This window comes from Poromitra crassiceps, assembly GCF_964638095.1.
Source record: "Poromitra crassiceps genome assembly, chromosome: 12".
Lineage (NCBI taxonomy): Eukaryota > Metazoa > Chordata > Actinopteri > Beryciformes > Melamphaidae > Poromitra > Poromitra crassiceps.
Window position 1 is genome coordinate 14,111,037 of NC_139632.1, and position 27,500 is coordinate 14,138,536.

Sequence of the window (27,500 nt, forward strand, 5' to 3'; positions counted from 1 at the left end):
TGTGACGATGCCAGACCAGAACTAGTCAACTCTTTTGCATGTGACGATGCCAGACCAGAACTAGTCAACTCTTTTGCATGTGACGATGCCAGACCAGAACTAGTCAACTCTTTTGCATGTGACGATGCCAGACCAGAACTAGCCAACTCTTTTGCATGTCACGATGCCAGACCAGAACTAGCCAACTCTTTTGCATGTCACGATGCCAGACCAGAACTAGTCAACTCTTTTGCATGTGACGATGCCAGACCAGAACTAGCCAACTCTTTTGCATGTCACGATGCCAGACCAGAACTAGTCAACTCTTTTGCATGTCACGATGCCAGACCAGAACTAGTCAACTCTTTTGCATGTGACGATGCCAGACCAGAACTAGCCAACTCTTTTGCATGTCACGATGCCAGACCAGAACTAGCCAACTCTTTTGCATGTCACGATGCCAGACCAGAACTAGTCAACTCTTTTGCATGTGACGATGCCAGACCAGAACTAGCCAACTCTTTTGCATGTCACGATGCCAGACCAGAACTAGTCAACTCTTTTGCATGTGACGATGCCAGACCAGAACTAGTCAACTCTTTTGCATGTGACGATGCCAGACCAGAACTAGTCAACTCTTTTGCATGTGACGATGCCAGAACAGAACTAGCCAACTCTTTTGCATGTGACGATGCCAGACCAGAACTAGTCAACTCTTTTGCATGTCACGATGCCAGACCAGAACTAGTCAACTCTTTTGCATGTGACGATGCCAGACCAGAACTAGTCAACTCTTTTGCATGTGACGATGCCAGACCAGAACTAGTCAACTCTTTTGCATGTCACGATGCCAGACCAGAACTAGCCAACTCTTTTGCATGTCACGATGCCAGACCAGAACTAGCCAACTCTTTTGCATGTCACGATGCCAGACCAGAACTAGCCAACTCTTTTGCATGTCACGATGCCAGACCAGAACTAGTCAACTCTTTTGCATGTGACGATGCCAGACCAGAACTAGTCAACTCTTTTGCATGTCACGATGCCAGACCAGAACTAGTCAACTCTTTTGCATGTGACGATGCCAGACCAGAACTACCCAACTGGGTGGAGTGGGCATACCGTATTCCAAGGTCTGGACCCAGGCAAATATTGAGCAAAAGTGGGCCAGGGAAGTGTGAAAGGATGAATGTGAACGTGACGTGGGCCTGTAAAGCTGGAATTATGCTTCCCGCATCGGCGAGGACCGCGAGTGTCCGTGCGGAAAAGTGACGTCAAATCAGCCGACACTCCCCTCCGCAAGGCTCCTGTGCGGACGGTTTTCGCCTGGCCGTGCACACCCCGAATTTTGTAACTACGCGGACGCGGCTGGGCGGACAAAGAGGAGGTTTCAAGAGTCGCGCTCACTTCCCCGAGCAAACGTTTTAGAAACCGCACAGAGTATAGAAGCTCCACACGTTTTCTCGTCAGGATTCCGTGTCTCTCATTTCCGTGCGGCCGGGCCAAACGTCAAGCATATTCCCAGCTTGAGGAACAAAACTCTTACTAAAAACAGTGTTTATAATTAACAAAGTTCTACTTCAAAATGCCGCTTGTTTATTTGAGCACTCACAGTGACACTGAGAGCACTGTCAGCGTGTTTGGGGTGGCTCAACAGGGTGGCATTAGGGAGAAGGTCTGCTCTTGCAGCCCAGCTCAGCTGTGGCTAAGCTTCTAAGCCAGGTGACACTGGGGAAGGTTAGAGGCCAGTAATGGGAGGGGGACAACAATATGACAGTATGAGGGACAGCGCAAGCTCCTATATGGGAGAGGATGGAGGTCTGAGCTTGCATGTTTGGGGTGTGTGTGTGCGCGTGCGCGTGTACGTGTGTGTGTGTGTGTGTGTGCGTGTGTGTGTGCACGCGCGCATGAGTGCGTGCGTATGTGTTTGCATGTCAGGGAAACAGAGGGACAGGGATGACTCCTTCGGGAGCACATGCGTGACCCTAAGTAAGTCTGGCATACATAACCTGACAGACTGCTCACAAAGTCACACGCTGGCAATGTCACCCGGCGCAACGAAATGTCAGCAATGTCACCACCAACACAACGGATCCAACGAGCCTTCCTCCTTCAGTGTGATGCTGCTGCTGACACTTCAGGTCCCAGATGACCAATGTGGAGTCAAGGTGCTGACATTGAGGAGGAGGAGGCCCGGACCCTTGAACCACGTTACAAAGACAACACAAACACACAACACACACACTCTGTGTGCACACGCACACAGAGGCAGAGGCTACACCATGTCCTCCAACTGCTAACTCCAGTCCAGCATTCAGCCGACTCACACGCACCTGAAGGGAGACTGACAGAACAGCGTTGGTTGGTTTGTTTGTACGTAGTTTGAAAGGGGCGCTAATATGCAGAGGGGGAAACGGTGAGATACCTAGCTATTGATCGTGGGGGCCGCGGGTGCCGGCAGCAGCCTTTTAAATGTCAGCTTTTTAATTTCCTTCTCCCTCCTTCAGTGGGAAAAAGATGTATTCAAAGCCGTGCTGTTCCAGGAGATATCAGATAGCAGCACGGTGACAGTCTTTTAAAAAGCTTTTGTTTGGTTGAGGCATTCACGGCCTTTTGTATCAGCCTCTTTTATTCAACCTAGAGGAGAAGGAGGAAGTTTCTCTGCCTCCCATTGTAAGGTGCTGTACCACTGGAACTTCTTTAATTAGGGTTCCTCTCGCACTGACTGACAGCCATGGCCAATACCCTCCAGACAGTGGCGGAGGTCACACACACACACACACACACACACACTCACACACACACACACACACACACACACACACACACACACACATGTACTACACACACACACACACACACACACACACACACACACACATGCACGCACGCACGCATGCAGACACAGAATAAAAACACATGTGAACGCATATGCAGGCATTCACCTCTTGTATTATGGATGCATATTTCTACAGCTCACAATATGCCAGTGAATACACAGTAGCATAGTAGCTCTGTGGAGGCCTTTTATTGCCTTCATATAATTACCAAGCTACATATTGCAAGTGCTATAGAAGCAAAGCTGGTGCTACAATTACATAACACAATAAACACATTCATTTTGTTTTGCAGTGTAGTTTACCAAACTACTACAGCAGCTACATCACAATGTAAAGTGGTTAAACATCATCTAACTACTCTCAAAGAAATGTAGCTACTTTCAAAACTTAGTTCAACTACATCCATCTACATCACTGGAAATGATCACAATCAGAGTGTGGAATCCCTGTTACACAGAGGTAAGAGGTAAGTGTAGGTGTGTTTGATTTAGGCACTAGGGCAGCTCAATCCTCACGCAGGCAGCCCGGGGAGGTGTTTTAAGGAGAGGATAGCGAGCAAGTGTTGAGGTGGAATCAGGAAAATGATACCTTTCTAGGGAAATTAATAGTACCGGTATTCGATCGCAGACATCTTGGTCGCAAACCACAGGTGATTTTAATCCAATAGCAGGAGATTGTCATTAACCCATTTCAGACGGGATGACGTTCGCGTCATTCTCCCTTTAAAGACGGGATGCCGTTCGCGTCAATATACCTTTGAAGACGGGATGACGTATACGTCAATTTGTAGTTTAGCTGTAGTTTTTCGCCTATTTCCGGTCTCTAGGCAAATGAAATCATTCAGAAAACACACGTGGGGTCTCGCAATGCATTCTGGGGAGGAAAAGTTTTTCTTTCTTCACTTTGAAGCGGACCTGTAGCGATGGAGGAAGAAAATAATATTAGCGAAGGAAGCGATTTTGAAGACGCGGAATATTCCGAACATTCCACCGTTGATGAAGAGTTAAATGATGACCCAGTTACAGACCCAGATTGGCAGCCCTTGGACAGAGATCAGTGGGTCAGAACTATGTTTCAGGATGACGATGAGGATGAGTCTGACGAAGATGACCAATTCCAAGGCTTCCATGGAAACTGGGTAACGGAGCAGCGCTGTTACCGTCCTGTGCCGGTCAAAGCGTTCAAAAGGGTGCCCGGGGTGAAAAGCGGTGTTGGCTTACAAGCCGATTCCACACCTCTATTTTCTTTCGAGAAAATTTACACGGAGGAAATGTGGGACCGTCTTGTCACGGAGACGAACCGATATGCCGACCAGAGACGCACAATTCCCCCAGCCAAAAAAGCAGCCAAGTGGACCCCGGTAACAGTGAAAGAAATGAAAACATTCATTGGGCTGTGTCTCGCCATGGGGATAATGAAACTTCCCGTCCGAAGAGAGTACTGGCGGCTATCCAAAAACATCTTCAAAACCAACTTCGGCCAGAATATGTCCCGGGACCGATTTGACGCCATTTGGAGGTAGGCTAAGAACAATAATATTATCCTTGTTATTATAACCATTGCGTGATATAGATGCGCCCCATTGAATAGGATGCGCTATATAAATAATAGTAGTTTGATAGATAAAATGTAACATTAGTACCATTGTTATGATGCCCTAAGGGAAATGAAATATATTGCAAATGTATTAGAAGTGTAGTGGGAGTATTGCCATTGTAGCGAGCTTATACACTGGGGTAAGAAACCCCTGCTGGGCTCGGCTGCTACACCTATTGTGTGTGGGCAAACACCTAGTAGGCCTATTGTTATTCAATTGTCAGGAATGTGGAGAGAATGCGCTTCACTCTTTGCACCAAGACAGACACTGCACTTAGACAGACCCTGTAACCCTCAAGTGTAACTAACCTATATAATGATATAGCCTACAATTTTTCATTTCATCCAAGATGTGTCTACTTGTATATAATATACAATACAATATACAATATTGTATACAATATACAAGACATTATATTGTTTATAATATATTGTAATATGTGTCTAATTACCCCCCCTCCCCTACCCCCCCTCTTCCATCCTCCCCTCTCTCACCTCTTCAGATACCTTCACCTCCAAGATAACAACACACGAGGCGACCCAGCTGATAAGCTCTGGAAACTGCGCTGGTACCTGGACTTCCTGAACCAGCGCTTCCAGGACCTCTATGAGGTCAACGGCACAGTCAGCATTGACGAATCAATGATCAAGTTCAAAGGCAGGCTTGGCTTCCGGCAATACCTGCCAATGAAGGTACTGCTGATTGATTGATCAAATTGTCTCACCTCTATTTTGCCTATGTAACCTGCATCTTTTGGTAATGTGTGAAATAAACATTCATTCATTCATTCATTCCAGCCAACCAAATGGGGCGTGAAGGTTTGGGTGATGGCGGAGAGCTCAACAGGCTACGTTCCGCACTTCAAAGTAAGGAAAAAAATCAGCACACCAAGAATATGCAAATATGTATTCTGTAATGTGTTGTTATTTGAGTGACCTTTCAAGCACCCAAGGCCCTTCCTCAGACTTGTGTTTCTTCTTGCAAACTCCCCAGGTGTACACAGGACGTGAAGCGGCGCCGCAGACGGGCCTGGCACAGCGCGTGGTGCTGGACCTCGCCAAGCCATACAATGGCACCTTCCTGTCCATTTATATGGACAACTTCTACACCAGTGTAGAACTCCTCCAGGAGATGAACGGCCTTTTCCTGTACGGCTGTGGCACCCTTCGGGCCAATAGGAAGGGGCTGCCGAAGGACCACAGCCTGACAAAGAGGGCTGCGCTGGGGAAGCACGAGTTCCGGGTGGCACAGCAGGATGACCTCACCTTCTGCGTGTGGCAAGACACAAAGACGGTGATGGTCTTGTCCAATCACCATGACCCCAGCGCAACAGGGACTGTAAGGCGGAGGAGAGATGAGACCCACCGGGCTGATGTGGTAGTGCCCGCTTGCCTGGCGGACTACCAGAGCCACATGAAAGGTTTGTTTTACAGATTTATGTTTTATAAACAAAAATTAAAATACTGTAAGCTTATATTCACTGAGGTCATTTGAGTGAAAATGTATGTATGTAAACAGAGTTCCATGTGTGTTCCAGGTGTGGATCTCCTCGACCAGATGATTGGATACTATGGTTTCGATCATCGGTCGAAGAAATGGTGGCGGCGTGTGTTCTTCTGGGGCCTGTCTGTGTCGTGCTACAACGCCTACGTTGCAGCCAGGTCTGTTGGAGGAAGGCACAAACATTACAAGGACTGGCTGGAGACCTTGCTGGAGGAGCTCATCACACCGGTGACAAGGAGGGCCCCTCCTGTGATCCCTCCTCCTTCTCCTCCTCCTCCTCTGTCCCCAGCTTCCAGACCAGCCTCTCCATTTGGCTCTCCTTCCACTCCAGAGAGCAGGGGAGCCTCCCCAGCACCAAGCACATCGAGCAGGGCAGCCTCCCCAGCACCCAGCACGTCAGGAGAAGCCACAGGTCCCCCAATGCACGACTTCGGGAAGGTGTTTGAGAAGCGGAAGCTCTGCAGGGAGTGCCAGTTGTTGCTGGACAAAAAAGATGTAGTAGGCAGTGGGCTAACTGTGTATGGCTGCATACAGTGTGACCTGCCTGTCCACATTGAGTGTTTTGGAAAACACTACAGACATTTTTTGTAAGTGTTTGCTAAACACTAGCTGACACTTTAGACACTTGCCCCTTTGATGGTAAATGGACTGCATTTTTTTTTATGGTTGCAAGGGGACACAAGGGGGCAGTGTGGAGCACATTTTTGATTTTATTTGAGTGGTTTGGAGTGATTTGTTGCTTGTTTTTTCATACGTTTTTTAGTTTTTTAAAAAATTTCTGTGTTTACAGCAATATTTGACAATGCTATTGAATTGTCATACCAATAAACACCTTTTACAAGGAAAGCCACATGTGTCAGCTCTCAAATGCCTTTTAAAGTGTGTTTTTATCTTCTACAGAGGCTGAGATATCACTATTTTAGTAGGCGTTGACATTTCTATGAAAAGTTCAGGATTTGGGGGTCTATTATCAAATCGGACTTAGGTTTTAGAGGCTATTTTTTAGGCGAAAATAGGCTGAAATGGGTTAAAGGACAACCATGGCCAATGAGCTGCATTGCACCATATTGTATGGCAATAAATAAATAAATGAATAAATAAATATGAGAATACTATAAATATGTAGTCTGTAATTTACTACAGTATCTGAAAGTACATGACCCAAAGTAGTTCACTACTGAAAAAGCTCCTGAGATTTGAATGTAGTTAAATTACTGCCAAACGACTACCAACTGTAGTTGTAAACTACTCCCAATGGTGTTTTCATCATTAAAGTAACTGTACTGTGTGTGTGCATGTGTATCTGTGTGCGTGTGTGTGTGTGTGTGTGCGTGTATATCTGTGTGCGTGTGTGTGTACTGTATGTGTGTGCCTGTGTGTGTGTGTTTGTGTGCGTGTGTGTGTATGCGTGTGTGTGCATGCGTGCTCCTATGTGTAGAACATGCCTGTTTGTGTCTGTGACTGAGCGCGTTGTCATGGTCAGCTGCAGATATGTCAGATATGAAGAGCCTCTATCTCCCTGTGTGTAATTGACAGGGTGTTTGGACAGCAGCTCCCAGGCAATAAGAGCACTCTCGCTGTTTGACGCATGCTTTGAACACCCCGTTCTTTTTTCATTAGCACCCATCCTCGTTTTCCGCCCCGCTGTACCTTCACAGCCACGAGCATAATAAGAACTTCTCCCATATGTCCCTTTGATATCACATATCCTACAGCATGTGTTCTGCTCCTCTCGCACATACACTCTCTGAAGTGCTTTTTATGAGCTTCCTCAAACAAGGGGGAAAAAAAAACACTGCCTAGGTTTACAGCAGAGCTGTGTATATAGAAGAGTCGCAACATCTCCATTCACCTCAGTTGACCAGTTTTTCACTCTCAATAGTTCCAGGAAGTAAGGTCCTGGATTAAGCAGCACTGTCAAGTTGCAGCAAAATGGACAGTTTGTGTTGTACTTTGAAAGCGTTCTTTTTTTTTCAGAATCAAATTGTACATTATCTGCTTTATTTTAGCATTCAAAAGTAGCACGAGACCCCTTCCTGGCCGTTCATTGGCTAAGGAGTCACGCATTTTGGTCCTCCGCTGACGCCACTCTCTCTCTAGAGGACACGAGTTTACAGGTAGTCCTCATGGCCTCATACCTTCTCTAAAATGTCCTCAGTATCTCCCATGCAAGTGAAAAGATCTATTTAAAAAGGCTTTTAACATTCATAATTAACATAAAGCCCCAACATATACAGGCTAAGATGAGATGCAATGTGAATGTGTGTTCATGGGACGTGTAGAGCTTGACATGGCAGCATGTTCTGTCACATTGAATCTGAATCAATTCACTTGGCAAGTACATTTGATTTGGGGCGTCGGACAATCTGATTGGTTTATCTTGGTGGGTCGGTGTGCACGTGACGTGAATAAAGCAAAATAAGCAAACATACAATATAGAGATAGTATATACAATACATGATGCATGATTGATTGAGCCTAGATGGAGACGTGCGGCAGCAGAGGGTAGATGACGCACATTGCAGAGGGCCATATTACACATGACCAAGCAGAGAGATGGCTGGAGGAGAAGTTTTTGCACTAGTTGAGCTCAGGAAGCCGCGCCACATGTTCCAGCTCCACTCTGCTGTGACCAGGACGGAGGTATAGTTCCAGCCAGTCCACCTTCACTCCCTGAGCAGCAGCACTGCAGCTGCCACAGGCACTCAGCGAGAGATGAACAGAGCAGAGCTGCCGTAACGGCCAACTGCTGCTCCTCTCCTCTTCCCACCTCTCCTCTCCGCTCCTCCTTTTCTCTGCTCACCTTCTCCCCCACCCCCCTTTCCCCTTACCGCTCCGCTCCTGCTTTAAACAGGGAAGAGTTCATTTGCTCAGTCTGCAGGCAGCATCTCTTTCTATTTCTCTCTCTCTCTCTCTCTCTCTCTCTCTCTCTCAGGCAGGGCTGTGCTGTCAGGCCCTTCCAGAGCAGTGGGGTTGTCAGGAGTGATGGATGACTATCAACCTTCTGCTGTCTTCCGCTACGCTCCTGGGAGATTTACAGGCTCGCTGACTACCAGGCATGAAAACCAATCTCTCTTTCTCATTCTGCCCTCCCTCCCTCCCTCCCTCCCTCCCTCCCTCCCTCCCTCCCGCCCTCCGTCCACGCCTGCCTCGCTCTTTCCATCTCACTCTCGCTCCATTTCAACATCTCCTCCGCGTTTGGCGAAAAACAGCTTTCATAATGGAGAGATGTGTGCAAAACAACATTGAAATACGCGCGCGGACAGAGAGAAAGCAATCGCTCCCCCTTGAAGGGCAACGGTGGAGGTGTCAGAAGGCAAGCGCGTCGTCCCCGGAGAGATACGGCCCGGGTCTGTGACAGCCCATCTTGCCCATCTCCATCGTTTCCAAGCTCCTTTACAGGCCAGCAACATCACAGCAGCATCCATCCATGTTCTCCTTGCTGTTCATCATAGCGTTAGATAAACGTGCCGGGCTAATTGCTGTCTCAAAATAGTAATTGCTTTATTATCACGACTATTTTGGTTGAAGGTAATGATCGTTCGAAGGCATTATGTTAATGCAATTAAACGATTTCATTATTGTTGTTGCCTTCACTAATTGGGGGTATTTTCCAGGGCTGGGCCCCTAAATAAACTTGTATTGAAAAACTCCTTTTGGCTACAATGAGGAGACAGGAAGTAGGAAGTAGTAGAGTCAGAGAGAGAAAGAGACACACATACACACATACAGAAATTTGAATAATTTATGTATGTCCACATAAATACATGTACTGTATGTAAAGGACATAAACACTAATAGTGCAATTACATGTTGGGTGTCAGTCAGTTACATAAGTGTCCAGTCGGCAACCACAATAACACATACACATAGGATAACAACACACAGGATGACAATGGCAGGTCAACAAATACAGTTACTGTAAGACAAGATAACGGTAGTATCCACTTCATGGGTACAAAAAGCAGAGCCGCCTCCATATTGAGTAGCTACCAATAATAACATATATTGAACAATATCTTGCTAACTGCTTGGCCCTTCTCTTTGGGAGACCAGCCAACTGAAGGCCTCTCACAAACAGCTTATGTACGTGACCCAGGCTGCCAAATATGAAGTTGCTGCAGGGAGACATGCAAGCTTCCCTTGAAGTTTCAACTCAGTCCAGTGTTGTCGTTGTCTGTTGGTGCGCCCTCACGAGGTGACCTCAGGCATTATAGTGGAAGTTGATGATCTATCCCACATATATTCACAGTTGCTCTCACAGAGATGCTGGGGTCAGATATAACCTCTTCAGAGACATTCACTGCCTCTGAGTTAGACCCCACCCACTCCAGGGCAACTTTGGTCCAGCCAAGTCATTCAGGCCAGGCCAGTCAGACCACACACCAAAGCCAGGGGAGCGACTGTCAGCTTCCCGCTGGGTTTCGTCTTGAATCCCAGGAAGCTAGGAGCTGACCCACATGCCAGGGGGACCTCGCGTCTTTACCTTTACAACCGGTACTTACTAGACCGAATTGCCCGAGCTGCTGAGTGAAATATCCGCCCTCTGGTGCTCCGAAACTGTTCCCGAACATCATCGTTTGGAGCGTGCCGCTTGAAATCCTCTTTAAATTTGAAAAAGTATCGTTTCAGGCACTGTTTAGGCACCGCAGTATCGTTTTAGCACCGGTATCAGAAACATAAGAAACGATGCCCATCCGTAAAAATGAGACCTGTAGATGCACTGACATCCCCCCCAAAGCAGTAGGCCTATAATCCTAAAATCTCATGTTTGAAGGGTTGTATGAGGTACTTGCATACAGTCAGTGTACTACATGTGTAACAACGTTCTGTAGGTGGTACTTGCAGCAACCCATGTTAAGGGCTTGCCCAGGGGTGGATTCGAACTGCAGACCCTCGGCTTGGGAGTCCGACATGTTAACCGCAACGCCAAGAGAGCTAGCTCCATTGGCGGAGCTGATTAACATGCCTTTATACCTGGGGAGTGAGTTTAACCAATCCACTCGCTACCACTCGGGACTCACGAGGAATCCGCGCTGATTCAACTCAGTTACACATGCAGCAGAAGGCAGCCGGCACGCTCCCAGTTTGGAGAAATGGAGACCGCATCACACAAGTAGAGCTGTCTGCTGAGTGTGACGGGGGCCATGAGCAAGAATGTTAAAAAAACAAACAGAAAAAATACATAAAATGCTCCTATACTTCTCACCTGGCATAATCCAAGTCTCCACAAGCCCTGAGATGCCAAGTTGACATGAAAATACATCATTTACACCCTGTTTTTAGCTGGAATCTTCAATGTAGTCAGGTGGTGCAGTAGCTCCACTTCTTGTTGTAGCTACTGCTGACTCTTCACTGACAGACCTGGCTGCAGTGAAGATTTCATCTAAAAACACCGTGTAAATGACATCTTTTCAACCCAACTTGGCATCTCAGGGCTTCGCCATTTCTCCAAACTGGGACCGTGCCGGCTGCATTCTACTGCATGTAGTAAGTACACTGACTGTATTCAAGTACCTCATAGAACCCTGCTTCAAAACAAACCAAACTATCCCTTTAATGTCACTATTGTAAATGACACGAAGAGAACAATCCAAACAAGTTCATTTCGTCTATCTATTATTAACTATTAGTTTTTCTTATTGAAAGACTGTGTGTATTTTGTCATACCTGACAGTTTCGACTGCTGCTTCCTGCAGTCTTCCTCAGAGACGTCACGTGATGTTGTTGTGACGTGCTGTATGGCTGGTTTATGAGGGGTTGGCCATCCCACCTGGATAGGTAGGATGACCATGGTCGCAGAATAAATGCATATAGTTTTCAGTGATATTTCCTTGACCGAAGACCCAAAACCAACTAAGACATCATACGCATTATCAAAGACTTCTGTCTCCACATTTCACAACCATTCCCTACAACTGCTACTTTCCAAAAATGGTCCAGGGAGGAAACTCATATTTGCATTAATTTGCAAATTCAGCAAAGGAAGCGTGCTAGGTGGCGGAATAAATTGGAGCTTTAATATGCAGACGGTGCTGACACGGCTCTTCAAAGAGAAGCTAATAGACATAAATGACATGTAAATGTTATTTAGATTGCCATCTAATAGCATGCAAAGCAGCACCGTGTCTCGCCATATCAATTATTTGAGCTAGGAGAAGACGTGGCCCCACCTACACCTTGGGCTGAGTACAGTAATGCTGCATGTGTGCATATGTGTGCATGTGTATGTGTGTGTGTGTGTGTGTGTGTGTGTGTGTGTGTGTGTGTGTGCGTGCGTGCGTGCGTGTGTGTGTGTGTGTGTGTGTGTGTGTGTGCGTGTGTGTGTGTGTGTGTGTGTGTGTGTGTGTGTGTGTATGCATTTGTGTGTGTGCGTCTTTGTGTATCTGTGCCTGGCGTGCATGTGATCTCCACTCCGTAATGATCCCTGGTCCTATCTATCAGCACGATGCAGAGTTTATACAGTGTAAGAGGTAAACACATGTGCAGCGCTTTCATTGACATTCGGTGGGCTCATTAAAATCAGATCACATCTCAGGAGGACAGCTTGAGGAGAATTCCCCTCCCCTTTGCTTCGACAAGATAGCTTGACAGTTACCTTTTGCTTATATAAAGAGTCTTGTTAGCTTTGTGTCCATCAGGTATTTATTTACTCATCCTGAGTGAAACGTCTTGATTGACACCAGTCACAGGAAAAGGCGGTGCAAACAGCTTCAGGCTTATTATAGCCACTGTCTTGCGATGCCAGTCTGATCTGGAGATCGCCGGCCTGACAACTTCATGCATCCCCGACTTGTGTGTCTTCCATTGTAAGAATTGATGGAACAAAACAAACAGAGCAGAGGGAGGATTACTTAGAAAAGAGAGAGGATAACTTAAAGCCAGCCACAGGCCTGGGTGTGCAGGGTACATACTGGGTCATAAAGCCAGACACAGGCCTGGGTGTGCAGGGTACATACTGGGTCATGAAGCCAGACACAGGCCTGGGTGTGCAGGGTGCATACTGGGTCATGAAGCCAGACACAGGCCTGGGTGTGCAGGGTGCATACTGGGTCATGAAGCCAGACACAGGCCTGGGTGTGCAGGGTACATACTGTGTCATGAAGCCAGACACAGGCCTGGGTGTGCAGGGTACATACTGGGTCATAAAGCCAGACACAGGCCTGGGTGTGCAGGGTACATACTGGGTCATAAAGCCAGACACAGGCCTGGGTGTGCAGGGTACATACTGGGTCATAAAGCCAGACACAGGCCTGGGTGTGCAGGGTACATACTGGGTCATAAAGCCAGACACAGGCCTGGGTGTGCAGGGTGCATACTGGGTCATAAAGCCAGACACAGGCCTGGGTGTGCAGGGTACATACTCGGTCATAAAGCCAGACACAGGCCTGGGTGTGCAGGGTACATACTGGGTCATAAAGCCAGACACAGGCCTGGGTGTGCAGGGTACTACTCGGTCATGAAGCCAGACACAGGCCTGTGTGTGCAGGGTACATACTCGGTCATAAAGCCAGACACAGGCCTGGGTGTGCAGGGTACATACTAGGGATGCAGCGGTTTCCGGTTTGAAGGTATACCCCGGTTTGAAAAAGTCACGGTATCAAAACCACTAAGATTTGCCGTCATACCTTCTCCATGGTATCAGCTGTTTCCCCAAAACAACGTGCCGGTTGCTTGCAGAGTGCAGCTTACGCGGCCCCTCCCCCTTGCTGCATGCCTACCTAGACGCACAGTAGTGAGGAGCTGCCCTTGACTGTGTTTACAACCGTGTGTGTGATAAAGCAGGAGAACGCAAGGAAGGACCCCCCTGAACTTTCCCCCCATCTAAAAAGACGACGTCGGCTGTATGGGAATATTTCGGCTATTGTAAAATCACAGATGGCCATAGCCTCAACGCGAGACTCATCAGAATGACTGATGAGTCTCGCGTTGAGCCTAGGATGGACAGGGCTTAGATCTGCGTGAGCACGACCCGTCGTTATTTGTCAAATTCAAGCTACATTAAAACGTTGTCTTGCTTCAACATACAGTACATCGCATTGGACATAAACTATTTCCACCCGCAGGTTTGAGGAGTAGCTAACAAACATCAGATAAATGCTCTCTCTATGCTAACGTTACCTACTGAGGCAGCTAACATGGCTAATTAGCTAGCTAACACCAGCTATCTTTCTCCACTAAAGTTAACGTTAGTTGACTGAGCGAACGGCGCTGTACAGCAGGTCGTTATCAAAACGTATTGCACTGAAGAGAAGTAACATTAGAGAATGACGAAAGACTCCTCCAACCTGTCAGTGGAAAAGTATGCACAAACTTTGTGTGAGTGAGAGAGAGAGAGAGATAGAAACAGGGACAGAGGCTGTGTGTGTGTGTGTGAGGAAACAATAATTGTGTCCAGTGTTCACCCATTACAAAAGAGAAGCGTGTATTTGATATTATTATGATGTTTTAGTTTCACATCAAATTAATTAGATTAAATCGTTTACATTTATAAGTAAGAACAGTACTATATTAACATAGTATAATAACAAACTATATTAACACATAGCTACTTGCCAGTTAACTGTAATTACAGTTGGAGGTTACATTAACACTTTTTCTCAGTCCACAATTCAGCAAACTGTTAAAAATAAAATAAATTTTGTTCATTGGCATTTTTTACACATAAAGGTCCGCGATACCGCGATACCGTGAAACCGTGGTATTTTTGTCCAAGGTTATCATACCGTCAAAAACTCATACCGTTGCATCCCTAGTACATACTGGGTCATAAAGCCAGACACAGGCCTGGGTGTGCAGGGTACATACTCGGTCATAAAGCCAGACACAGGCCTGGGTGTGCAGGGTACATACTCGGTCATAAAGCCAGACACAGGCCTGGGTGTGCAGGGTACATACTCGGTCATAAAGCCAGACACAGGCCTGGGTGTGCAGGGTACATACTGTGTCATGAAGCCAGACACAGGCCTGGGTGTGCAGGGTACATACTGGGTCATAAAGCCAGACACAGGCCTGGGTGTGCAGGGTACATACTCGGTCATAAAGCCAGACACAGGCCTGGGTGTGCAGGGTACATACTGGGTCATAAAGCCAGACACAGGCCTGGGTGTGCAGGGTACATACTCGGTCATAAAGCCAGACACAGGCCTGGGTGTGCAGGGTACATACTGGGTCATAAAGCCAGACACAGGCCTGGGTGTGCAGGGTACTACTCGGTCATGAAGCCAGACACAGGCCTGTGTGTGCAGGGTACATACTCGGTCATAAAGCCAGACACAGGCTTGGGTGTGCAGGGTACATACTGGGTCATAAAGCCAGACACAGGCCTGGGTGTGCAGGGTACTACTCGGTCATGAAGCCAGACACAGGCCTGGGTGTGCAGGGTACATACTTGGTCAGACCAAAGACTTCGCCACCAGCACTGTTTCACGCCAGCGCTCCCATAATATCCGGCGTCAAAGTAAATATGTTATTTTTGCTTTCTTGCACAATCTGCATTAATTAGAAAAAGCGCCCCCCTTGGTCAAGCGTCACACTACTGCCAGGAGCCACGGGGCAAAAATGAGTCATTTTGAAATGAATAATGGATTTGTGTCTGCAGGGGGAGTAGAGGATTCAAGTGTGTGTGTGTGTGTGTGTGTGTGTGTGTGTGTGTGTGTGTGTGTGTGTGTGTGTGTGTGTGTGTGTGTGTGTGTGTGTGTGCGCGCATGTGTGTGTGTGTGTGTGTGTGGGGGGGGGGGGGCACTAGTGCGAGTGTGTGAAACCGGAATTGAGTCTATAAATAAGTCCTTGCTGGACATTTCACTCAGCCAACCCAGCTTACTCCTCCAGATGCTCTCCAGCATCACTCTCTCTATCTGTGTGTGTGTGTGTGTGTGTGTGTGTGTGTGTGTCTCTCCCTCAGTCTGTCTGTCTGTCTGTCTGTGTCTCTCCCTCTGTCTGTCTGTGTGTCTCTCCCTCTGTCTGTCTGTCTGTCTGTCTGTATGCCTGTCTGTCTCTCATCTCACAGCCACTATGCAGATGTGGGAGTGAGGAGGGTGGGGTGGGGTGCAGAGGGAGGGAGGGGCAGAGGGATAAAATCATAAATAAACAGGAGCTTTGGGCTTTTGCTGCCATTTGACCCGCTGTGCGCTGTGCGGAGGGCAGGGATGATAGATCTGCCCTTCCCCGTCCTACAGCTGTTCACACGTCAACAGCACACGCTCCAATTAAAACGCTGAAGTGCCGGCATCTTTATCGCTAGTGACACTCCAGAGCCCTGTGTGTCACTTCAGGCCTGGATGAGCTGATGGAGGAGAGGAGAGGAGAGGGGAGGAGAGCAGAGGAGGAGAGGGGATGGGAGGAGAGCAGAGGGGAGGAGAGTGGAGGAGGAGAGGGGAGGGGAGGAGAGGGGAGGAAGAAGAGAAGGGAGAAGGAGAGGAGATGAGAGAAGGAGAGGAGAGGGGAGTAGGAGGGGGGAGGAGAGCAGAGGGCAGGAGAGTGGAGGAGGACAGGGGAGGAGAGGAGGGGAGAGGGGAGGAAGAGGAGAAGGGAGAAGGAGAGGAGAGGGAAGGAGATGGGAGGAGCAGCCCAGATTCTCAGCCTTTCCCCTCCACAGGCCCCCACTCTGACGGACCCTGATACACCACATTCAGATTGATTTGAAGGCTTGATAACAAAACAGAGGTCAACAAGGGAAGAATTGTGTGTGTGTGTGTGTGTGTGTGTGTGTGTGTGTGGGAGGGGGGGGGGGGTCTGTATTCTTAGCAACAACATGACTGGGTGGAGGGAGGGGGGGGGGGTCAAGGACGCTGGAACTCATCTCTGACAGCAGTGCTGTGTCAGCAGGAAGTGATGTCACAGGTCAGTGTTTAAAATGTGGAGGCGGGTCCGGGGAGGCGCTGACCCTGCAGCCCTGCCGAATCAGCAATGGGGACACTAAACTCAATCTGAATGCTTGAGCGACAGGTCCCTCCGAAGAATATCAATCAGTGTCTCCACACTCCTCCACTCACTGCTTTTTCCTGCTCCTCTCTTTAGTCTATGATTTCAACATGTGGGGCATCTGGGTAGTGCAGAGGTAGATTCCCTGCCCGCCAACGAGGGTCGTGGGTTCGAGCCCCTGTGTTACCTCCAGCTTGGTCGGGCGGGCCATACAGGCACACAACTGGCTGTGTCTGCGGGTGGGAAGCCAGAGTAAAGGTATGTGTCCTGCTTCCTCTGGTTGGTTGGGGCACCTGTTCGGGGGGGGCAGGGGAACTGGGGGGGAATAGTGTGGTCCTCCCACACGCTACATCCTGCCGGTGAAAGTCCTCGCTGTCAGGTGAAAAGAAGCGGCTGGCCACTGCACATGTATCGAAGGAGGCAGGTGCTAGTCTACAACTCTCCCCTGATCGGCAGAGGGGGTGCAGCAACGACCGGGACAGCAGGGGGAATTGGGCAAAGGTGTGTGTATACCAGCCGGAATGCAGTGTTGCTGTTGCTCTATATACTTTCTCTGACCCCTCCTTAAAACAGACACGGCCTTTAATCCAAGGCGCTATTTGTCTGACCTTCGTTAAGTAGCGTCTGCATGGCTGCCCACCGGGATTCAGCTGCTACGCTGCACTACTGTAACTTCAGGCACTGTCTGTCTACCAGGGCTCTGCCTCCATCTACCTCTGTGTTGGCTCTTTGTGATTGAGAGGCTGTAAAAAAGCAATCTTCCCTACCTCCAGCTCATCAACATGCGTGGTGACGAGCGCACGCACACCCACACCCATGAACACACACACGCACACGCACACGCACACGCACGCACGCACGCACACACACACACACACACACACACACACACACACACACACCCACACACACCCACACACACACACACACACACACACACGCCTCCCTCCGAGGGAGACTGTTAAATTGTGGCACAGCATTTGATTGTAGCCACCATGCTTTCTGCCTGACAGCAGCAGCAGCTCCATACAGTCTTTCTCTTTGACTGCAAATGATGAAAAAGGATGCAAATGGACAACGCTGCATCTGCGGCTTCACAACAGCACAGACGAGTGGAGAGAGAAGTGACGGGGATGATGGCTCGCCGTCACAGGATGAACGATGGCTGGAGCCTCCTAATGGTTCAGGGGGAATGTGGCACCGTGGCTATTTTCTACAGGCAAATGCATCATCACTCCGGCACACGGGGGGCGGAGGAAGGAACAAAGAAATAGAAAGAGAGAAAAAAAAACTGTGTGTGCCTGATATGTATTGAATGCATGATGGAATTAATGCGCGGGGTAACCTTTGGAACGTCACGCGTAACAAAAAGTGATGGTTTTCCCCCACTTGACTGATTACAGGCTGATAAGCATGGAAAACACAGCACACCCACCATCGACTGGCAGCACAACAGATCGATAAAGCACCACCAGCACACTCGCCAGATAGACTCGCACACATCCAAACGTAAAGGACACACGGCGCCGTCTCAGACCAACCTATACGTTGGATATTAGCTGCAGCATAGACGGACAGCAGGCAAATCTTGTCGTGTTAATTAACAGAATTCAGGATCACGGTATTGATCGCGCACGCTGGCTGAGGAGTTGTCAAGACATAGGATCAAACGCTGGAGACACAGGAAGAACAGAGAGCCTGTGAGGAGGAGACAGAGGGAAAGAGAAGGTGTGTGTGAGCAGGCTGCCTGAGTTTGAACAGTGGGAAGATCTTCTCATATCAAAGATGCCCCCGATCAATTGTTAAAATGTGGACTTGAGGCATGAAGAAGCAAAGTGAACAAAGTTTGGTGTGTGTCACATTGGCCATCTGAAGACAAGCCAGGAAATGCTGCAGCGATGTGCAATTGCATCAGTCACATCAGTTTGGTTTGATAAATAAGAACTGAGCAGGGTGGAAATGTCCTCAGAAATGTGCCGAACGACTCCACAACAAAGCATGCAGTTCAGTTCAGTTCAGATATTATCTACAGCACTCATTAGATACGCAGCAGCACACCGGTCCCCGATTGGTCCCCGGGCCGCGGAGGCAGCATTTTAAAATATCTAGAAAATGCAGTTCATTTCAATTCAGTTCAATATTTAAGTAAAAGGAAACAAAAGGAAACTTTGGGTGTGAACAGGTTTTAGACCTGAGGCTTATAATCACAATGCTTAATGTAGTGGTTCAATTAAACAGTAACAAAAACTGTGAAAATGTACTTCTTTATATACAGTATAGCTAAGAAATCAGCAAATATACAACAGGTATTTAAGGCCTTTAAGAATTCTGGGTGAATATTTGTTGGACTTTTAGGTCTACGTAATAGCTACTTTTTCTTTTGCTGTGTTAATGCATTCGCTTTTTTCACCTTCGCACACAATTCACCCATTTTGTGTCTAAATGGCAGGAAGTAACACAGGTGCAACCAAAACATTAACGAGGGAGGGCCCTGGATCACCTAAACGGATTGGAAGTTGGAAAACCCTCATTAATGTTTTGCTTGCACCTGTGTTGCTTCCTGTCTTTTAGACACAAAATGGGTGAACTGGATGGGGGGTGAAAAAGGCAAATAGTGTTTGTGAACAGTGTCATTTGTTATAGTCGAGGGCTAAGCTGATGACTGCAAATTCACAATGCCTTAAAAACAATCAGTGAATGTAGCACACAATGTCTCTTGCTGAGGATTATGAAACAGGGAAGTAAACAAAGTTAATTGGATTTAAGGTTACATTTATCAACTCTCTCGTTCCATGACATGGTAAAAACGATAATACTATTAGCAAAAATACAATTTCACAGTGCAGTGCTTAAACACATAATTCAACAGACATGTGCCCTCATTTGAAATTCAGGTAAACAAATAGTACATTTCTGTATTCACAAATGAGTCTTTTCATAGATAGACAATCTTGACTCCACACTTGCGAAGATAAAATCATGGATTCATCCAGCAAAACAACCATTACAATTTCTTTCTCCATTTTATGGTCAGCACCAGTGGCTCCTGCATGCCATTACTGGCTTTCCTGGGAAAGCTATAAACAGGTCTGGCCTAGGATACTCCTTGGATGGGAGACTGCCTGGTGCTGGAAGTGGTGTTGGAGGACCAGTAGGAGGTGCTCTTTCCCTCTGGTCTGATGAATAATCTGGTTTGATGAATAATCTCCCCAATGCCCCAGGGCAGAGACAGGGACTCTGTCCTAAGAGTGAGCACCGTCCTTCGGATGAGACGTTAAACCGAGGTCCTGACTCTCTGTGGTCATTATTAAAGAGTAGGGGTGTCACCCCGATGTCCTGGCTAAATTCCCACACAGGCCTTCCTTCCATCATGGCCACCTAATCATCCCTCGTTACTTAATTGGCACATTCTGTCCTCATCTCTCCACTGTGATAGGCTGATGTGTGGTGAGCGTTCTGGCGCAAACTGGCTGCTGTGCATCACCCAGGTGGGTGCTACACATTGGTGGTGGATGAGTTGAGTTCCCTCCCCCTTCCTCCCCTGATATGTGAAGCGCTTTGAGTGTCTAGAAAGGCGCTATATAAATCCAACAAATTAATTAATATATAATCTAGATTGACTGTAGTATAACATGTTTTTTTTTCGCAGTCTTTTTCTGTATCTTCAAGACTGAAGACAATATTCCTGTCAGGATACCTACAGCACACATTATACCCCTGTCTGCTGATCATTTAAAATCTAGAAAATTCATTTAGGACAATCCAGTGTATTAACCCATGGAAAAATATTAAAAGTACACAATACTGTAATACAAAATAAAAAATTCCTTTTACAATCTACTTCCACAATATTTACTTTGTAAACTGAGAGCATGTATGGTACATTGGTACATGTTGTCACTACTGCATTGGCAAAGGATTTGAGTATTGAGTATCGCCTCCTTTTATTGTCCAATTTCATCTTTTTCCCCCAATTAAGTTGGACTGTTTTACCCAATACCTTTGCAGAACATGACAAGAGTAAAGGCTAATGTCCACCAGCTCCGGAACAGATGTGGTACGGCTCAGGTACGGCTGCGAACAGACAGGAAAAATAATGATCATCAGATGAAGACCTCTGTGACGAAACGTCAAAAATAAACTGACCTGGGAGCTCATTTTCAGTGTGCGGACATCATTATTTTTTCCTGTGTGTTTACTTCGTACTTTGTCCTGCACCTGATCTGCTGAAGCTGCCTGATGTGCGCGCCCCTACCTCTTTCTTCAGACCCACACTCATGTAATCTGTCAGACGTAGGCGGGATCCGAAAAAAATAGAACAGGTGCGTAATTTTTCCGTACCGCATGTATTGCCCATGGGAGACATGGGAGAGTCGATCCGGGCCGTTTTACCGGATCCGCAACGCAGCCGTAACGCAACTGGTGTACATTGCCTGTACGTTAGCAAGTAATTATTACAAATGTAACTAAATTAGTACAGTACATTACTGGATGTGAAAGACACAATGTATACACATACATTGTGTTGCTATATGTGTTGTTAACACACCAGCATAAAACCATTGTAAAGTAAACTGCAGCCAAATACCGTATACTGAAGACATCAATAATATAATACAGGATTGAATCAGTTACATGGAGCAATGTGAGATTGGGCTGCACTGACAAAGACATGAAGCACCTTGGAAACTTGAGCACTTGAGCGTACTTCAGACAGAGAGTACAGTTGGAGTGGGAGTGTATCTGTGGGGGTCAGGCGGGGGGGGAGGTGTGGCTACAGGGCTGTATGGGACACTCAGTCAACCTCTAAATCCCGGGGAATTGGTGTAAGTCACCCAGTCCACCTCGAGAGCTTTGGGCCAGAATGGGATTGTGAGGGCCGAGGCCAGCGGCGTCACCCCTGAGCCCAAAGGAACAAAAGATAGGCTGAAAAGAGAGGCGGTTGGAACGGACCTGGGCTTGATGAAATGGTCACTGAGTCGGAAAGCAGCTCTGATGTGATCTGTGACCTCGTACCGCCCAGAAAAAAAAAGACTCCTTTTTTTAAAAAGAAATGATTAAATGAAAGCACCTTCAAAAGGATCCTTGGGGCAGCGGAGGGGAGGGGAGGGACTGCGGTGAAGTGGATGGACTGGTGGGCGAGTGCGAGGTCTCTGCTTAGCACAAACACTGAAGGAGGGGGGGGGAAAGGGTTTTGAGAGAGACATGGAAGTAGGTTCAGACCTATAGTAACCAGAGGTGGAAAGAGTACTGACAAAAGCTACTCAAGTACAAGTATTGTTACTTCAGTGAAAATGACGTAACTCAAGTACAAGTAAAAGAAGTGTCCATCTGTGAGTGAGTGAGTGAGTGAGCAGAAATGTGTCCGTGTTACGTACGAACGGGCTGAAACTTTCGGGGAGTGTAAAGAGAACCCGTGCGCGTGACCTGATGGAGCCGGACAAACTACTCATGTAGTACAGTACATGTACTTGAGTACTGTACTTTCCACCTTTGCTAATTTAACATCAACTCACACAAGAAGTTATCACCTGACTGAGGAGAGCTAAAGCGAGAGAGAAGAGAGAGAGAGAGAGAGAGAGAGAGAGAGAGAGAGAGAGAGAGAGAGAGAGAGAGAGAGAGAGAGAGAGAGAGAGAGAGGGTGAGGTGCCAGCTGTGCAGGGAGTCTGTGTGTTGGGCCTGTTAGCTAGCAGCCCAGGGCAGGACAGCAGCAGACCTTAGAGGCAGCGTAGGATGTGAGGAATCTCAGGTGACTTTGATTCCTCACAGCTCTCCTCTGGTAACATTTTGGGTGGAGGTTCAGAGGTTCAGAGGGCTCCTCCAGGGATGGAACATATCTGAAGTTGAATAAAAGAGAAAAGGGCCTTTGAGAACTAGGGAGGGGGTGAGGCAGGGGGTGAGGGAGGTGGTGAGGGAGGGGGTGAGGGAGGGGGTGAGGGAGGGGGTGAGGGAGGGGGGGGGGGGGCAGCAGCCAGCGACGGTGTGATGGCTACTTCAGTTTGATTAGAGGCAAAGGAAGAGACATTTAGAGAGGAATGACCCCATTAACTCTGTCTTTACAGAACAGACTTTACAGATCCTGTTGGACTTGGGCCACTTCACATCAACTGAAGTTCAACCAGAGTCCACCGCACTTTCGGAAGTTTGACCATTAGTTACGGACTTATTTTAGGGCTGATGTGATTTCCATACTGACCTTTGTGTGAGTTAGGCCACAATTCCCTTTTCAACCTGTAATTACTCCGAAATAAAGTAGAAAGCAGAGTCGGAAAGCAACCCAACATGATGTAGATGTACTACTACACACTGTTGAAAAGTGGCTTGTGAAATTGTTAAAAGGCAAGTGAATCTCAGGATTTGCCAGAGGATGTAGTTTACCCCCCCCCCCCCCCCCCCAAAAAAACAACAACAACAACAACAAAGAAGCAAAACACAACTTTATAGCTTGTTATGTGTGAACAAATTCCTCTAGCCGAGTTGTGTATGTAGTACACAAAAGTTTGAGGACATAATTTCAATAAACTATACTTTGACCAAATATTGAATTAGCCCATCATATTTTCATGTGGTCTACCTTTGATGTGTTCTACCTGTTCCCTCTCTGTACCTCTGCTCAGCGGTGCAATCTCAATCAAGTTTGAGGACATTATTTCAATAAACTATACTTATAACTTATTACAAAATTTGACCAAATATTGAATTAGCCAGCAAAATGTTTGTCTCCACACACAGGTCTAGATACACGCTGAGGACGGCTTAACGTCGAAATGCGTCCGTGTGATACTACGCTGTGCGTTGCTGTTACAGGTATGAACTAATAAAAGTTCCTAGTAAAAGGACATTGGAGTGCTGGCTGTAACTTATAACAAAATTTGACCAAATATTGAATTAGCCCATCATATTTTGATGTGTTCTACCTGTTCCCTCTCTGTACCTCTGCACAGCGGTGCAATCTCAATCAGTATTTATATTGCAGTGGTGATGGAAATGTGGAGAGTGGAGACAGCTCAAAACAACACAATGTTCTAGTGCAGGGGTGCCCACACTTTTTCAGCTTGGGAGCTACTTTTAAAATGACCAAGTCAAAGTGATCTACCAAACATATTTATTTATATATATATACACTGAGTATACAGTGGAAAACAGTGGAACAGTGGAAAAACAGTGGAAACAGTGGAAAAACAGTGGAAACAGTGGAAAAACAGTGGAAAAACAGTGGAAACAGTGGAAAAACAGTAAAAAAATAAAAATAAAAAATAAATCCCTCAATGCCATGCAATCGACCACACTACCTTCGACGTATTGGGCACCCCTGTTCTAGTGTATCCTGTTCACAGCTGCCTGGTAAACCACTATCTGTCATCCTGCTTAGACACATCGGAACCCAAGGAAGCAACCACCAAAACACATCTCTCTCTCTCTCTCTCTCTCTCTCTCACACACACACACACACACACACACACACACACACACACACACACACACACACACACACACAATAACAACCAGACGTTTCCTCTTGGAGGAATAGTCCATGATAACAGTTGTTTAAAGCCAAGTAAATTGTTTGGATGCATTGTTCTGTGGAGACCGTCACTTTCCCAAAGCCACATCATCGCAACCAGAGACCATCTAATCACAGACATTTCTACAGCCAATCACAATTTACAATTTACCATTTGACGCTTTTATCCAACGCGACGTACAAATGAGATTGTAATACAACACAAGCAAGTATCTAGTCAGGAGAGAAAGAGAGTAAGGGTGCTTTCACACTGGCGCCCCGGTACCGTTCCCGAGCGCACTTGTTGCCAAATTGACCCCCAGTTTCGGAACGTTTGCTGAGTGTGAACGTGTTGCGTTCCGTTGCGTTCCGGGGAACCGTGACAGTATCCACTTGAAAAGGTGGTCTGGGGAGCGCTTTGGCGTGCTCGGGCACAGAACACTTGCGAGTGTGGAAGCCAACCGTTCCAAACCACACAGACAACACACGGGCGAGGATACACTGCAGGCATAGTTGATGACGCAAGTGCACTCTGTTCCGTTTCCGAGCGCGGATGAAATGTTGTAATGATGAAAGCGGGGGGGGGGGGGGGGGGGGGGGGCGAGGGGAGGTGGGGTAATCGTGCCCGGGCGCGGGACGGACCCGAACGAAAGCAATCGTTCCCAGTGAGAAAGCACCCTTAGTGCCATAAAGCTCAGTTCTGGTCAACACAGTACAATAGAGTAGGTGTTATGAGGCCGGGCAGAGAGCAGTGCATAGATTGAATAGATCAGATACAGATAGAGGCAGACAGTCCATCAGGTGAGACGGTTTTCACTAGAAGAGCTAGCTGGGCTTTCAAAAGACAGCAGACAGACTGCTGCATCTGAACCAAAGATACTCAAATCATGGCTCCATAAAGCCTCGATTAAAACAAATTGACACCGTCAAACAGCCGCTCCACGACAAAGCACCAGCGCGTTGAGTGAGTGTGGTAAAAAGAAGAACGTGCGGAGAGATGTCAGTGTTTTGTCTGTGGAGGATTACATGTACCCAGAGGGATTTGAGGCTGTCGCGGTGATCCATCCTTATCACTCGTCACGTTCAAAGAGGGAGGAATTGGAATGGACTCTGGGACGGAGTTGGGTAAGTGGAGAGCTTTATGACCAAGGAGAGGCATGCCAGAGACAAAGTGATACCAAGTGAAGATCAAGTGTGTGTGTGTGTGTGTGTGTCTCTCTCTCCCCGGCTGAGTGAGTTGTCTTCGCAGAGCTAGCACCTCTCTGAGGATATCTGCTTTGCTGCTTTGTTGCAAATGAGGCAGTCCTCTTTTGAGCTTTTATTCATAGAGCTGTAACTGAGACACAGAAATTAGGGGAAAGTAATCACTGGAGCAATGGTGATGATTCCACGTTGGGAAAATATAATGAGAGACGAATAACAGAGACTTTGTTTACAGAGCACACACACACACGCACACGCACACGCACACGCACACACACACACACGAACACACACACACACACACACACACACACACACACACACGAACACACACACACACACACACACACACACACACGAACACACACACACACACACACACGCACACACACACACACACACACACGCACACACACACACACACACACGAACACACACACACACACACACACACACACACACACACGAACACACACACACACACGAACACACACACACACAGATAGAGATACATCCAGGGTGGCTATGAGACACACTATCTCACACACGCTCAAACCCCATCCAGCCTGCGCCTGGTGGGGGGGCTAGAGAGCGTGGAATGGGAGAACGGGCGTACAGTACGACATGCCGCTGGAGAGAGGGATGAGAGCGGAGGAGGAGGAGGAGAAGAAGAAGGGGTGCGAGGAGGGAGGGAAGGTGATTTCGGTGGAACAGCGGAGGGCTGACTCAAGCAGTCCTAGGCTTAGGAAGGCCACGGGAGTCTTGTGCTAACAGCTTCCGTGTACAACTCCTTTCAGCAGCACTTGTCTGTCTCTCTCTCTGTCTGTCTGGAGCTTGTTCTGGGCCAGCTAGCAGCCAGATATCATTATCTCCTTGACTCAGGGCACCGTCATCTGCCTGCCTGCTCCTGCTTTATTGAGTTGGATAAATATAATATGTGACTCACACAGCCATTATCTACTACAGAGCAGCCCTGTTTGTCCAGCAGGCAGAGAGAGCGGCCCTGGTGCAGTCAAACTGGCCCCTCTCTCTTGGATGGAACTAGCCTTTGAACAGCCATTGATGGGATTCTCAATTGACCACTCTCCATTTGTCCAATTGATCAACAGTGGAGGAATTAACTACACAAATCAATTATTTAATGTAGACACATTATGGGATTAAAAAAGTTAATTTAATGTAAAAGTTAATGTTAGGTCATATTTCAACAAGACTGGGGAAACTACAGTGCATACATAGACAGCATAAATTATGCTTTGTTGTTACCCCGCCCCCTTTTCCACCAGTTCCCTTCTGCCCCGACCAGAGCGGAGGACACATACCCTCAATCCGGCTTCCAATCCGCAAACACAGCCAATCGTGCCTGTATGGACGACCGACCAGGCTGGAGGTAACACGGGGGCGCGAACCTGCGACCCTTGTGTTGGTAAGCAGGGAATCTACTGCTACACTACCCAGACATCCACCCCCTCTTTTTTTTTTAGAGCATACATGTATAGTGGTCTGAGTCCTACCACTACCAAAACGTTCATTCCTGAGAAGCCTGCTGCAGGTTCAGCGAGGTACAGGGAGAGAGAAGGGGAGGGGGAGAGAGAGCGGGGGAGAGAGAGAGAGGAGAGAGAGAGAGAGAGAGAGAGGGAGAGAGAGAGGAGGTGAGGGTAAGGCTCCTCTTCTCGTGCCTCTGCCTCTCTGAGGGGTTGACAGGTAGGGAAATAGATCAGTGGTCCATGACAGCTCAGTGTGACCCCCCACACAGGCGCTGTGCTGTCTGTAGAATGAACTCCCTGATGCACACAGCCAGCCCATCCACAGCCCAGCTACTTAACAGCCCTCCCCTCTTCCCCCTCTGCCTCCTGATAGATCCACAGAGGTTTTCCCCCTGACGACCACGCACCGTCCTTGACTGCTTCTAAATGTTAATGAGAATATATAGAGAACCGCAGGAATGAGT

At 47.6% G+C, this 27,500-nt stretch overlaps 2 protein-coding genes across 2 annotated transcripts in view; one reads left to right on the top strand and one right to left on the bottom strand.

The window, feature by feature from the left end:
* The window catches only part of agbl4 (AGBL carboxypeptidase 4), a gene marked incomplete at its 3' end in the record, with an annotated part of 403,315 nt that overhangs the window by 257,256 nt on the left and 118,559 nt on the right, over positions 1–27,500 (bottom strand). The gene's annotated exons all lie outside the window — the stretch shown is intronic.
* LOC310786935 (piggyBac transposable element-derived protein 4-like) lies at positions 3,889–6,613 on the top strand (the record flags this gene model as incomplete). The annotated part of the gene is made up of 4 exons (XM_083648277.1): positions 3,889–4,337; positions 4,919–5,108; positions 5,545–5,836; positions 5,954–6,613. The coding sequence occupies 4 exons, from the start codon at positions 3,889–3,891 to the stop codon at positions 6,508–6,510; spliced, it is 1,488 nt and encodes a 495-aa protein (XP_083504403.1). The 3' UTR covers positions 6,511–6,613.